The following is a 13,888-nucleotide window of genomic DNA, read 5'->3' as shown; positions in this document are numbered from 1 at the left end:
TGTCCAAAGAGGTCCAAAGCACTGAGTATCTGTTAAGTTTTCTGCCTCTTCTACTGAAATTTCTACCAAGCCTTTCAGAGCAGGAGATTGGCAGAGGGAACATACCGAAGGCAACCAAGTAATATTCCCATCCATATTAAAAACTACTTCGGGATTCCTTATGTGAAAAATATCTGATAATAATTCAGATTTTCATGCAGCAGTATATGGTTATTTTTTCAGGACTGACAGTTTCAAGACAGAGTTATGGAAAAATTGAGGTATCTTATAATAATTCAGGTTATTATTTAAGAATTGTACTTCACGTGCTTTCCTGCTGCTGTGGTACAGATTTCAAAATTTTCAACTAGAACTGAAAGACAGCTTGGTAAGACAGTTTGAGATCAAAAACCAAGTGGTCTTTTTCTAAATACACTTTGGATACTCATATTCCAAGATTGTATCTTGATAAGCAAAGAGCTAGCTCAGAGTTATTTCATTCAACACGAGTTACCACCTCAAGGCCTATTAACATAACTTCAATGGCATGCCTACATTATGAATGCAGACACCCCCAAACTCGCTTCATGCAAGCACAGAAAGGGATTTTCAGGCATGTCCAAATGAACTAGCTGAAATCGGAAGCAGCACACTCAATTAGCTCAAATGCAATGCTGCACAGGACCTGAGCAAAGACCAAAGGCATGAAGCTGAGCTGACCTACCAGCTTGAAGATCTTTGCACTGTAGACAATTGCGTATGACAACAGTGTCCTAGATGTGCAGCCAGTGTCTTAAATTGAATGCAAATAGCTAGAGTATTGCAAAAGACCCTGTCCTCCGATCAAGACAACTCTATAGTGTTTCCAAAGGAGTTCAAATGAGTGCGCAAAAGAAGAAAAAAAATCAAAAGAGTATTTTTCTACTCAGTCACAATATACAACTGCCGATTTGCAGCTTCTTTTACACAGTCATTTGGTAAAAACCTAGTATCTTCTTTAAGGCTTTAAAAGCTCCTTCTTTCTCTGCTCACCATTCCTAAAGAATCCTTTAGATTCTTCATGGATTCTTCAAGCACTTTGATATGAACAACTGCAACCTAATAGCAAGTACCTATTTTAGAAATATCCCGAAACATGCATGGGGTATCTGTGTTATGTTCCCTACGATACAGATGAACAAAACTGTCCCTAAAGCCTGGAAAAGAAAAGTAATCAATCCAGACCATCAATATAAGTCAGTGAAATTAGATGAAGGGCAATACATGGAGAAGGAAATGAAAAAACAGCCAAAAAAAAAATTATCTGGGAGAAGAGGTACAGAGATTTAATAGAGAGATTGAAAGGAACAAATACTGAGAAAATAAAAATGGTTTAATGAAGGGACAATATCACCACAATGCTTTTCCTTAGAAGAAGAATAGCAATTCTCCAGTCCCAGATCCTAGCAAATGACTAGTATGCTCTCTATGACTTCCTGAGGAGGGGAGGTGGAGAGGGAGGTGCTGATCTCTTCTCCCTGGGATCCCCTAACGTGTGGGAATGGTTCAAAGCTGCACTAGGGGAGGTTTAGACTGGATGTTGGGAAGCATTTCTTTACTGAGAGGTTAGTCAAACACTGGAACAGGCTTCCTGGAGAGGTGGTTGATGCCCCAGGCCTGTCAGTGTTCAAGGGACATTTGGACGATGCCCTTAATAACTTTTGGTCAGCCCTGAATTGGTCAGGCAGTTGGACTACATGATCATTGTAGATCCCTTCCAACTGAAAATATTCTATTCTATAAAATTCTCTGAGAATTTGAATTACTAAGTAATTACGCAATCTGGAATTGTACTGCTGCATATTCAAAAAAACCAGCACATGTGGATACAGACCAGTCAGAATTCTATATACAAATGAAAAGACCACACAAAGTCAACCTTGCACACAGTGTTCTGTGTTTTGTTTGGGGTTTCTTCCTAAATTCAGTCTCAAGTTCTTCCTTTTGAAAAGGAATATTCCCATAGATCTACTTCTAGCAAAGTATCTTCAGTTAAGAGGATGTAAATCTTCCCATTTGTGAAACTGCCATAAAAAACCTGATGGTTTTGCACAGCACACTTAGAGTTTGTGGCAAAACAAGATACTGATCTTGACTATGGGTTCCAAAGTGTCATACAAAAAATTAATAAAAGATTAATCATAGATCTTTCTGCTACTTGCATAGAATGTTATGTCTGTAACATAGCAAAAGATAAGAAAATGTTTCAAAAGAAGAAAGTTCTCCTACAGCTATAAATACTGACAGAAGAGAAATCAAAGTGGTATTACTTATGAGGTTACTTTTACTTCTCAGAACGCTCCATTTCTATTCAATAGTATTACTGAGATATTAACCTAGAATAAAAATAGCTGATAGCAGAGAGTAACATGTAACAGAGGCCACATTTAAATTTTTTAGAGTGAAAATCTGCACAGGACAGGCCACTTTTATTCACTGTATGCATTGTCTCAAGGGAGATAAACTTTCTTTTCCTGAAGAGATTACAAAACCCCCTCTTTGATGTGTTACACAATGTCCCTGTAAACCTAAAACAGTTTCTAAGAAAAAGTGAAATTTCTGCAATTTAAAGAAGTATTTTTTTCATGCATACCCCCCTGCTGATTGAGACTCTGCATTTCCCTTTCTCTGCGATCTAGTTCAGCTGCTTTTCTTTCCAGTTCTTCTTGACGCTTTAGCAGTTCTGCCTGGGCCAAGGCATGCTCCTGAACAAAACAAGCATTGTTAGATATTGATAAAAAATACAAACACAAAATAAATATTCGAAGTCTGTTCCCGATAATTAAGCATCTCCAGTTATGGATGAAGACTGACCTAATATTGCACAAATTCATGCATTAACCAATTACTTAAAGGCAGTATTAATTTTCATAAATCATTAGGGAAGTGATGCTTATTTATAAAAGACATTATTCCAGAAGCGTATTTAAATAATTATAATTAAAAGGAACCTAGTGCCTGAAAGTTACAGACAAACCTTTGCAATCTGTGTGTAAGCAGGTGGTTCTTCTGTTGGTTTCATTATTGCTGGCTGGGTACTGGCTACATTAGGCGTTTTCGCATTTCCTGGAGGAGGCTAAAAAAACAAGAGACAATTAGAGGTTTCCTATTCTAATAAAAATCTTTTCATTAACTCTGTATGAACCAATCTAGTTGTTTTAAAGGAAGTGTTACTGGTAAACTGAAAATCTGATATGCTGCCTGCAATATTTATAACCTTTAGGAAAAAGAAGTTAACTATATTCTGTGGTGCACTGTTCGGCTTATTTGGTATTACACTACACTACATGCCATAAACATATGGAATTTTAGGGATCAGTGGAAAGTAAATAGAATTTTAATTTTGTTCAGACATGAATAAGGACATTTACTGTTTAAGAGAATTGCAGGATTTAACAGTGATCTATTCCTATTCCAAAACACGATGCCATTTATTAGTAATGTCTTCCAGAGCTTTCTACGTAACAAAGGCTTATATCACCTGGCTAACTAGAAAAGCAATGTACCATATTAAATTTTCCACCAATTCAAGATCCATAATCTATTCCTTAACTATTCCACCAGTAGGTACCATAGTATCTAGTTTCACGTACCACTGGCAATTCATTTACTTGGTCACTATCTATAAGAATACAGCTTACAAGAAGCTTTTAGTAGCTCCGTTTTTTTTTTTTAATCCTCTCCTTCTTATTCCCATTTGTCATCTTCTCTGTCTTTCTCCACATCTCTCTATCATACACAATGTTAACCAGTAGGTATCAAACCAAGGAAAAAACTACTACCTAGATTGAACTTACCAACTGAACTTTACCAAAGCAGATCAGTATAGCAGTATTATGATGTTATTTGACACAGTATTTATTCTGCCTGGGCAGAAACTACAATTCTTTCTTTGTGTAGAGCTTGCAACATGAAAGACTACCCTGTTCTGTGATCTTGTAAGACAGAGAACCACTTGTTCCTAATATGACTGAAATCAAGAACAAAAATACGGTGAGAAGTGTGATGTTTTCCATACAAAAGTACCTTAAAACAAAGCAGGAATCAACTAAATACCACTAACTTGGCAAATTATGACTTGGCCCAGATTATCTGTGCCTTTTCTAACCATCTTTTGAAATGCACAAACGCAATACACTGAGGAGAAAACATCATGCCTGAGTAAACTCTGCCTCTGTGTGTGATATTGCAGCATATCTCAGCAACATCAGCTGATTCCAGCATGTCAAGATTATCTTTCCACCATATATACCAGCTCCTTACAGAATACTGAAGTATCAGAGAGGTCTCATTTCTCACAAATGCTTGGTGACTCAAGCTTTTCATCCTAAGAAAGATACTCAGTGCTGTAGGATGAAGACAACCGAAGGCTAATTGCCAGGTCCTGCACTTGGGTCACAACAACCCCACGCAACGCTACAGGTTTGGGAAAGAGTGGCTGGAAAGCTGCGCAGCGGAAAAGGACCTGGGGATGCTGGTCGACAGCCAGCTGAATGTGAGCCAACAGTGGGCCCAGGTGGCCAAAAAGAAAAATAGCATCCTGGCCTGTATCAGAAATAGTGGCCAGCAGGACTAGTGAAGTGATCATCCCCCTATACTGGGCACTGGTGAGGCCGCACCTCGAGTACTGTGTTCAGTTTTGGGCCCCTCACTACAGGAAAGACATTGAGGTGCCGGAGCGTGTCCAGAGAAGGGCAACAAAGCTGGTGAAGGGTCTAGAGAACAAGTCTTATGAGGAGCAGCTGAGGGAACTGGGGTTGTATAGCCTGGAGAAAAGGAGGCTGAGGGGAGACCTTAATGCTCCCTACAACTAACTACCTGAAAGGAGGCTGTAGTGAGGTAGGTGTTGGTCTCCTCTCCCAAGTATAAGACAAAAGAAAACAGCCTCAAGCTGTGCCAGGGGAGGTTTAGATTGGATATTAGGAAAATTTCTTCACGGAAGGGTTGTCAAGCACTGGAACAGGCTGCCCAGGGATGTGGCTGAGTCATCAGCCCTGGTGTAGACATTGTAGGCTTAAGGACATGGATTAGTAGTGGACTTGGCAGTGTTAGGTAAACGGTTGGACTCAATGATCTTAAGGGTCTTTTCAACCTGAATGATTCTATGATTCTATGAAGCTGGTTAAAGACAGTTAATACTGCTACTCCTTATGATGGAGCATTCTGTGATAAGGAAAAAGGCCTGTATGAGAACTCCTACAAAAACCAGACAATCATCAAGAGTCTTATCATCTCCTGCTTCAAACATAAGATACAAAACCTGCACTAGAGTAACAAAAAGCTACTGAACAAAAACTCTTATGCATTATGCATTGTGGGCCAGAACAATGCTACAAAAGCCAAAATAAAAAAGCCTGATTATTGTAGCTCTGTGGCTAAAGTAACAATAGCTTTGAAAGCATAACTGATAAGCAGCTGCATGCTAGACTAATGAGCAAGACTGTTCAGAATCTCCAGCAAGGACTACAGTAGCTCTCCCATAATACTGCAAAAAGTAATAGTACTATTACCTGTAATAGTGCAAAAAGGTGGATTGTCAGATTAGAAAATATTTGAACAATTAATTCAAAATATTTATCCTTGAAAGATGCTTTGTCCCAACAGCCTGCAGTACTGCTAATGACTGTAACATGCATATATGCTTATGAATAAAGGAACCAATCAGAAAGCTCACTAGAGCTACATAATCAAAGATGTTAGCCAATAGCATACATGATATACGACATTAATATAAGGTACTAATTATGTACAAGATTCTTCCAATTCAGATTTCTACATTGTTTAGGTTCCACTATATGCTAGCTGGCCATCTATACGGTGTTAGAATTGCTCTCTACTGTGCACATAATGACAACTGTGTAAAAGACCCAGTGCCTAGGTAAAAGCCTGTGCTCCCTGGCAGAAATGAGACTACACCAGTGATTTGTAGCAGGGGCTGTGCATCCTGGAATCCTAAGAAGTCAAGAGGGGCTGGATAACAAAAGCTGTTGAGGGATGTTACAAAGGCTACCACTTCCAGCAGACTCTGGGACCTGGGGACTCCTCCTTTTCGACTGCTGGAGCCCAGTCCAGCGCACTGAGACCCTCCGAGGGCTCTCCATTCCAGTCTGATGGAGAAAGCTATTGCTTTCCTGCTTCCAGGTTCAGCTAGCAGCAAGTTGAGTGTGTATTCCAGGCATGCACACAAACACACATAAACCCGCACACACCAAGGACACTAGGATGGCCAGCCACACAAGTTGCCACAGCACACCCACGTAACACTATCAGAACTACATAGAACATAGTTACAGAGTCGTACCCCATTCCTCCTCTGCAGCTGATCAGCACTGAAGTTCACTATTGAAATCACATGCCTCACTCTAGATTTACAAGCACACCAACAGTTGCAGATCCCTCAGATGTGAGCAGTGAGCCCTCAGCCTGTCTGATATACTTGGCTGGACCTGGAGCTATCTTACCTGGTGTACAGGTTTCCTCCTGTTTACCAGTTAGCCCAGCTTGACGTTCACTAGAAGATTCATGCACTCGTACACTCCTGTCACAAGCAACCTCCACACTCACAGCTCCCTCAAACACCAGCACAGGCTCTCAGCTTGCCATATATCCAAGCCCAGATCCTGGACTCCCTTACTCACTTTTGGCTCAGACTTTGAGTCTTCCCAGAGAGAGGTTTTCCTCCTATTTGCCAGCTAGTCCAGCTTGAAGTTTGCTAGTGAATTACACATATACACACAGAGGAAAACACACTGGTCCCTTCAGTTGCTGGCACCTCAAACACGTGGGCCCTATGGGGCCATGGTCCCTCCAGCTGCTGACACCCAGATGCCCAGTTGTTGACACCACAGACATATTGACCACTACTACTTGGGGTCCGACCACATTGCTGGTATCTAAGCCTCTCAGTCTAGTCTCTCCAGTTCTTAGCACCTAGACTTCGCAGTGCTCGCAGATGCAGTAGAGAGTGAAATGTCACAGATAGATAGTTAAGAAAGAATTTAACAGTAACTGCAGCAATCAGGCATATGGCTGTCAGACAAGTGCACTGACTGGTAGCAACTTATATGCAACCAGCCCCTTTTAATCCATCCTCTTCTGTAGTCTCCTCCTTGCTCCTCCCCAGTCTCCCATTGCTCCACATCTTTGACTATTCCCCTAAATATTCCTTAATACATTTTGCATAGTCCCACAGGCTCCCCTCAACTATCCATAATATTCATGCTTATCTTGTTTCTTCCTTCTTATTAGTTAAAAAGTCCAGGTTGACCCTCTTCAAAGCCCACAAATTAGTGGCTGACGAGTTTTGGTCTTCCATTTCGTCTCTGTTACCACTTACCTATCAGGTTTGTGTTTCTGCTTTTGTTTATTGCTTTCCCTTTTACTTATTACTCCCTTTAAACTGAAAAAAGTCTGTGACCTTAATGAACAGATGCTTTCACATTCTACATATTCTTACAGTAACCAGTATAACTGACCTGATTATTTGGACCATCATGGAGTTTTGCAACAACTGAAAGGCTATTATGACTTTTACAAGGCTGGTACGTGATTAAGAATCACATACACCTTTGGATACTCTGTAATAATATGAATGGGATTATGGTCTTCCTTCAGGTCTCAGCCCCTCAAAAACAATACAGCTGTATCACTGTAGTTACATGAAGGAGGATACTTCAGGCTCATTATTTCAAGCACTGCAGTGCAAGGGAACAGCTGCCCTGAGTCTCATGTTGTTAGATCTGTGTGCTACAGTCCATTACTTAACACAGGAATGACAAAGCAGTCAATGCAACTTCATGTCTGTTGGAAGGTTAAAGCCCCTGTCTGTGTAGAGGTCTGCTAAAAAACAACAAAATAAACCCTAAACAAACAAGAAACCCAACCAACCAACAAAAAAGCATTTATAGTTAGTAGACTTCTCCGTGACCTCCCCTGCCCCTACTTGCCCAGTAAAGAACTTGCACCTTCTGGCCTCTTAATTTCTTGAATCCTTTTAAGAGCTTTTTCTACAGTGAGTGTGACAGCTGTCACTTTTCCTTCTGCTGGTATGAAGCCAGCTGAGATACATTCCAATTCATGCTTTAGCAATTTTCCATCTTAGTTTACTTAACACTCAGCTGACTACTTATTTCCAGCAAGTTACCGCTTCTCTAAAGCCTATTCTGTTGAGAATTCAAGTTTAAGACACTTCCCCTGTAAAGAAACAATTCATTCAGCTTTTTTCTACATCATTATCTTCTGTTAGTACTCTTGCTTCCTGCTTCCCAGAAAGAAAGTTTCTCAAGTTGTTCTACAAGTTTTTCCTCACAGCTTTGAGTTTGCCTTACAATTTCACACTTAGCTTAGCAGAGTTTAAGCTCTTAAGTTTTCTTCAAAAATAGCTTCCACTTTTCTAAAGGCTGTCTTACCCCAGTAGCACACTTGACAAAGCAGCAAAAAGCCAGCATGGTTAGTCTCTTCTTATGGTGCATTTAAAGCAGCTATTTTTGAGCTACACTATGTGTACACCATTCATGAATGTTATTGTGTGTTTAATATCACTTATGAGTTATATAATATCACTTGATGGAATTAGTGCATGATGTTAGAAAAATAAAAAGAGCTTGTAAGAGAATTGGAGGTAGTTAGGAAAGGTAAGGAAAAATCATATATCTGCTTCAACATCCACTGTTGATTATTGCTGGCTATCACTCCAGAATTTCTCTTAGTTTGTTATATGTATTAAGAATACAAGCCCAGCAAAAGTTGCATTCCAGCCACTGTATTCACAGGATATAGCCAGTTGCTGAAATATAGTAGCATTTCTTCATTAAGTACAGAAAAAGCCATGCATGTTTTTGTATACTACCGTGTTTTCGTAATTACTTATCTTGGCTTCATAATGCACACACAAGGGAACAAAGTGTCAGTGTTCAAATCTACCTCAAATGGTGGAAGTTCAATACTGCTTTAATGCATTTATTTTTTCAGGTTATTATTCAAAGATCACAATTCAATGCACAACAGGCACAGGTATTATAAATCATCTTCTATAGATCAAGAACCTAATGAAGAAAGCATTCCAATCATAGAATATCTCAAGTTGGAAGGGACCCATAAGGATCATCGAGTCCAACTCCCTGCTCCTTGCAGGATAACCTAAAACTAAAGCATATGACTAAGAGCATTGTCCACATGCTCCTTGAACTCCGACAGGCTTGGTGCCGTGAACACTTCCCTGGGAAGCCTGTTCCAGTGAGCAACCACCCTCTCAGTGAAGAAACTTTCCCTAATGCCCAATCTGAACTGCCCCTGACACAGCTTCATTCCATCTCCTTGTGTCCTATCGCTGGTCACCAGAGAGAGGAGATCAGCACCTCCCCTTCCACTGCCCCCCCGTGAGGAAGCTGTAGGCTGCGATGGGTTCACCCCTCAGCCTTCTATTCTCCAAGATGAACAAGACAAGTGACCTCAGTTGTTCCTCTTAAGTCTTGCCCTTGAGACTTTTCACCATCTAGGTCACCCTCCTCTAGACACGCTCTAACAGTTTGATGTCCTTCTTATACTGAGGTGCCCAAAACTGCACACAGTACTCGAGGTGGGGCTGCACCAGCGCAGTGTCAAGTGGGACAATCACCTCCCTTGACCAGCTAGCTGTGCTGTGCTCAATGCACCCCAGGAGACAGTTGGCCCTTTTGGCTGCCAGGGCACACTGGTGACTCATGTTCAACTTGCCATCAACCCAAACCCCCAGATCTCTTTCCAGGGCGCTGCTCTCCAGCCTCTCATCCCCCAGTCAGTACAAATAAGCAGGATTTCCCTGCCACAGGTGGAGAATCTGGCACTTTCTCTTGTTAAATTTCATATGGTTGGTGATTGCCCAACTCTCTAGTCTATCCAGATCTCTCTGTAAGGCCTCTCTATCCTTGAGGGAGTCCACAGCTCCTCCTAACTTAGTAACATCAGCAAACTTACTTAATGTACATTCAGCTCCTGCATCCAGATCATTTGTAAAAACACTAAAGAGCACCAGCCCTAAAATCGAGCCCTGGGGAACCCCACTGGTGACTGATGCAACCCCATCTACTATATACACACTTCTTTGAGTCCAACCCATGACCCAATTGCTCATCCAATGTATTACGGACTTGCCTAGCTGTGTGCTGGAAATTCTGTCCAGAAGGATGTTGTAAGAGACAGTATCAAAAGCTTTACTAAAATCCAAAACCATCACATCTACTGGCTTCTCTTGGTCAACTAGATAGGTGACCTTGTCATAAAAGGAAATTAAGTTAGTTAAGCAGGACTTTCCCCTGGTGAACCCGTGCTGGCTATGACCAATGACTGCATTGTCTCTCAAATGTTTTTCAGTAACTCACAGAATAACCTTTTCCATAATTTTACCAGGCACTGAAGTGAGACTGACAGGCCTGTAATTACCAGGGTCGTCTTTCTTACCCTTCTTGAAAACTGGGACATTTGCCAGCTTCCAGTCAACTGGTACCTTTCCAAACTGCCAAGACCATTGAAAAATAATGGACAGAGGTCCCACAATAACATTGGCCAGCTCTTTCAGTACCCTGGGATGAATCCCATCAGGCCCCATAGACTCATGTGCATCTAGCTGGAACAGCAAGTCTCAAACAACTTCAGAGTCCACCGGGAGTTTATCATGCCCCCAGTCACAGGGCTCCGGGGGTCCCAGAGCCCATCATTGGTGTTAAAGAGACAAAGAAGAAGGCATTAAACATCTATGCTTTGTCTACATCCCTATTTGTGAGGTGACCGACCTCATCAAGTAATGGACTGATGTTATCTCTGATCCTCCTTTTGCTATTAACATATTTAAAAAAGCCCTTTTTGTTCTCCTCCACAGTGCCTGCCAGCTTGAACTCTAATCGAGCTTTGGCCACACAAATTTTCTCCCTACAGTGGCAAACAGAATCTCTGCAGTCCTCCCATGTCATCTGTCCTTGCTTCCCATGTCCATACACCTTCCTTTCCACCTAAGTTCCAGAAGAAGATCCCTGCTCAGCCAAGCCGGCCTTCTGCGCCATTTGCTTGACTTCCAACACTTTGGAATTGCCTGCTCCTGTGCTCTTAAGAGATGGCTCTTAAAAAGTGACCAGCATGAAACCATTTTAAATTCAGGTTGCACTAAGTCTTCCTATCAAATGGAAGTACTCATTTTTATAACCCTAATCAAAGCTGAGAAGCAAAAAAAATCCCACAGCTACTTAACATGAAACAAATAGAAGTATCCTGCTGCCTCAGAAAATCATTCGGCTACCAAAAAAAAAAACCCAACAAAAAAATGAAAAACATAGCTGTACCGTTTGGGATTTTTCTAGAAGCAAGAAGTACTGAAGCGAAATCAGAGAAGGTACATCTTCAAGCTCTAGCACTGTACAGCAGATCTGGAGAACTGCATGGACTTAAATAAAGTTCAGCTGACATACAAGATTATCTGTTATTGGACTGATGTAGGTAGTAAGGAAAGGGTACAGGGTACAAGAAAAAAAGAAGGAAAAAAAATGGGTTTTGTGATAACATTTTGTCAGAAACCACTTAATGTCTTCTTTTGTCCTATAAATATATTTCCCAGTATTCAGTAATCACTGGAAAAACGGAAGTTCAATAAAAATGCATACAAGGCAAACAAACAAGAACCAGGGAGCATAGAGGTTATGCACACTAAGCTTTAATGCAAACAAGGTACTCAAAACAAGTGTTGCTTCATACATGCAATTAAAACATACTCCATAAAAGTAAAAGAAATAGTAATTTATTGGCTTGGTAGACAAAACAGTAAGGCAGACAGTTCTTTCTACAGTTATTAAAAAGGCAATACAAAACACAATTCTAGAAGTCAATGTCTCACATCCATTTCCAAATATAGACTAAGCACAAGTTTGCTCTAATTGCCATTTCTGACGTTAGCTCAATTAAGAATTAAACTAACTTCACAAAAGAGCTGCAAAACAATTCCAGTAAAAATATCTATTGGAATGTTAGCTAGCATACAGTAGGTTCCTTACATTCTGAAATGGAAATGTATTTGCAAGCTGTTGTATTGAAAAACTGATGGAAATGGCCCAAGTGCTATTGTACAAGATGCATGAAGTCTAAAATTGGAGGCATTCTGGAAAGCAATAGCTCAGATCTAGGTTTTTAAAAGGTTTGCAAGGGATATGCATTTAATACACACAAAAACCATACATGGTAAATGTAAATCATATTGAGGAAATACTATTACCAAGTGGTCAGATTAAAGTTAGTTATAGGAGCAACTGATTTGCTATTTAGAACCAAAAGCAAACACTCACTTTCTAAGGTCACCTCAAATGTTTTATCAGCACAAAAGATGCAAGTGGGAGAGAGACACTTGGTCAATAACTATCAAAATCCTGAAGATGTCAAATGAGGTAACTGCAAGAACTACTTTTGAGAATTAATGGACATTTCATAAAGACACTGAGATCCATAACAAATAAGCAGAACAGGAATTCTCATCTGTTAGTGTACTTTTGTCTATGTTATTTTGACTTTTATTGACATAGGATTCCTAGGAATAAAAATTGCTGAGGCATCTTTGAAGGAAACCAGTGAACTTGGCACTTGCCAGGTAACTCCTTTAACCTTGACGAACATCTTATGCAGTTCATACCAGAGTACCCAAAAACTACTGTGCTTTCTTTTGTCTCAGAAGTAGATGAGTAGACATACGCTTCTCCAGCAGGTTCAGGGCAGTATAAGTCAAGCCTCTTTCTTCCCCTCTCAAATTTAACAGTCCTATCCATTCTTCTGGAACCTGGAAGACTTGGCCCCATGGCAGGCATAATGAAAATTTCAAAACAAGACTGGATGCATGTTTCTTACCTGAGCAGAATGTGAATTTCCTAATTCATACTTACTGGACCAAAGTCTGGCTTACTCACATACAAGGATAAAGCTGTATAATTCTGCCATAATCAACACATAATTTACTAAGTATAAGAAATGAAACAGATCCATTTTGACTCCCTTATGAATCAGCATACACATGGGGCTGTTGGGAAAAGATGATGCTGCTTTTATTACACAGCATGTTACTTGTTGTAACACAGCAAACTAATTAGATATTACGGGGAAAAAAAAAATCACTGTAAGAACTGCCAAACACTGGAACAGGTTGCCCAATGAGGTCGCAGGATCTCCATCCTTGTATATATCCAAAACTTCCCAGGACAAGGTGCTCAGCAATGCAACTTAGTGACTCAGTTTGAATAGGGGGGATTGAAAAAGATGACCTCCAGAGGTCCCTTGCAACCTATGGCTTGGCACTTACTTTGTCATACCTGTCTGTCCATGCGCTGTTGGTTGCCTGTCCAAGTGCTACTGGTGGCTTAGGGATTTGGGTATGGAAGAGAGATAGCCGACTGACAGCCTGGGTAGGATTGATGAGACATTCACAGGAAGACAGACTGTCAGCAATTCTGTTTTTATCACATCATATAATGATATACCACCCACATTTGGATAGGGGAACTAAGTCTACTGTTTTTACAGAGACTTTATTTCACAGGTCCATGGTCTTTGACCCTCACTGACACATTACGATAAGGTACTTATATCTTGAAATTCAATCAACCCCACTTTGCAACACCCCTTTTTGTTCCTACCCCAAATGGTACTTCTGGGATAGATCTTTTTATTTCATGCCTTGCTCTCACAGCTGCACTGGGAGAAGCAGCAAATTATATGACCTCTCAAAGAGAAGAGGTTGGCTAGAGATAAATGCTCAAAAGAAGTTTTCTCTTGAATACATTTCCCCATGTGGGTGAAGTAGTCCATTTATTGGGGGCAGGGAGAAGACTTCCAAAAGAAGCCAGGTGTGGATGGTCAATCTGGT

General features: G+C 40.6%; 1 protein-coding gene across 1 annotated transcript in view; it reads right to left on the bottom strand.

The window, feature by feature from the left end:
* LOC128137834 (secretory carrier-associated membrane protein 1) overlaps positions 1-13,888 on the bottom strand; it is a 48,452-nt gene that overhangs the window by 16,277 nt on the left and 18,287 nt on the right. Inside the window, exons 3-4 of the mRNA XM_052779044.1 lie at positions 2,996-3,094; positions 2,612-2,723 (exon numbers count right to left, since the gene is read on the bottom strand). Coding sequence (XP_052635004.1) covers positions 2,612-2,723; positions 2,996-3,094 — 211 coding nt within the window. The remainder of the gene's footprint in view (positions 1-2,611; positions 2,724-2,995; positions 3,095-13,888) is intronic.

Source organism: Harpia harpyja, chromosome Z (assembly GCF_026419915.1).
Source record: "Harpia harpyja isolate bHarHar1 chromosome Z, bHarHar1 primary haplotype, whole genome shotgun sequence".
Classification (NCBI taxonomy): domain Eukaryota; kingdom Metazoa; phylum Chordata; class Aves; order Accipitriformes; family Accipitridae; genus Harpia; species Harpia harpyja.
Note: the sequence above shows the minus strand (reverse complement) of the source record. Positions and strands in the feature narration are given on the sequence as shown.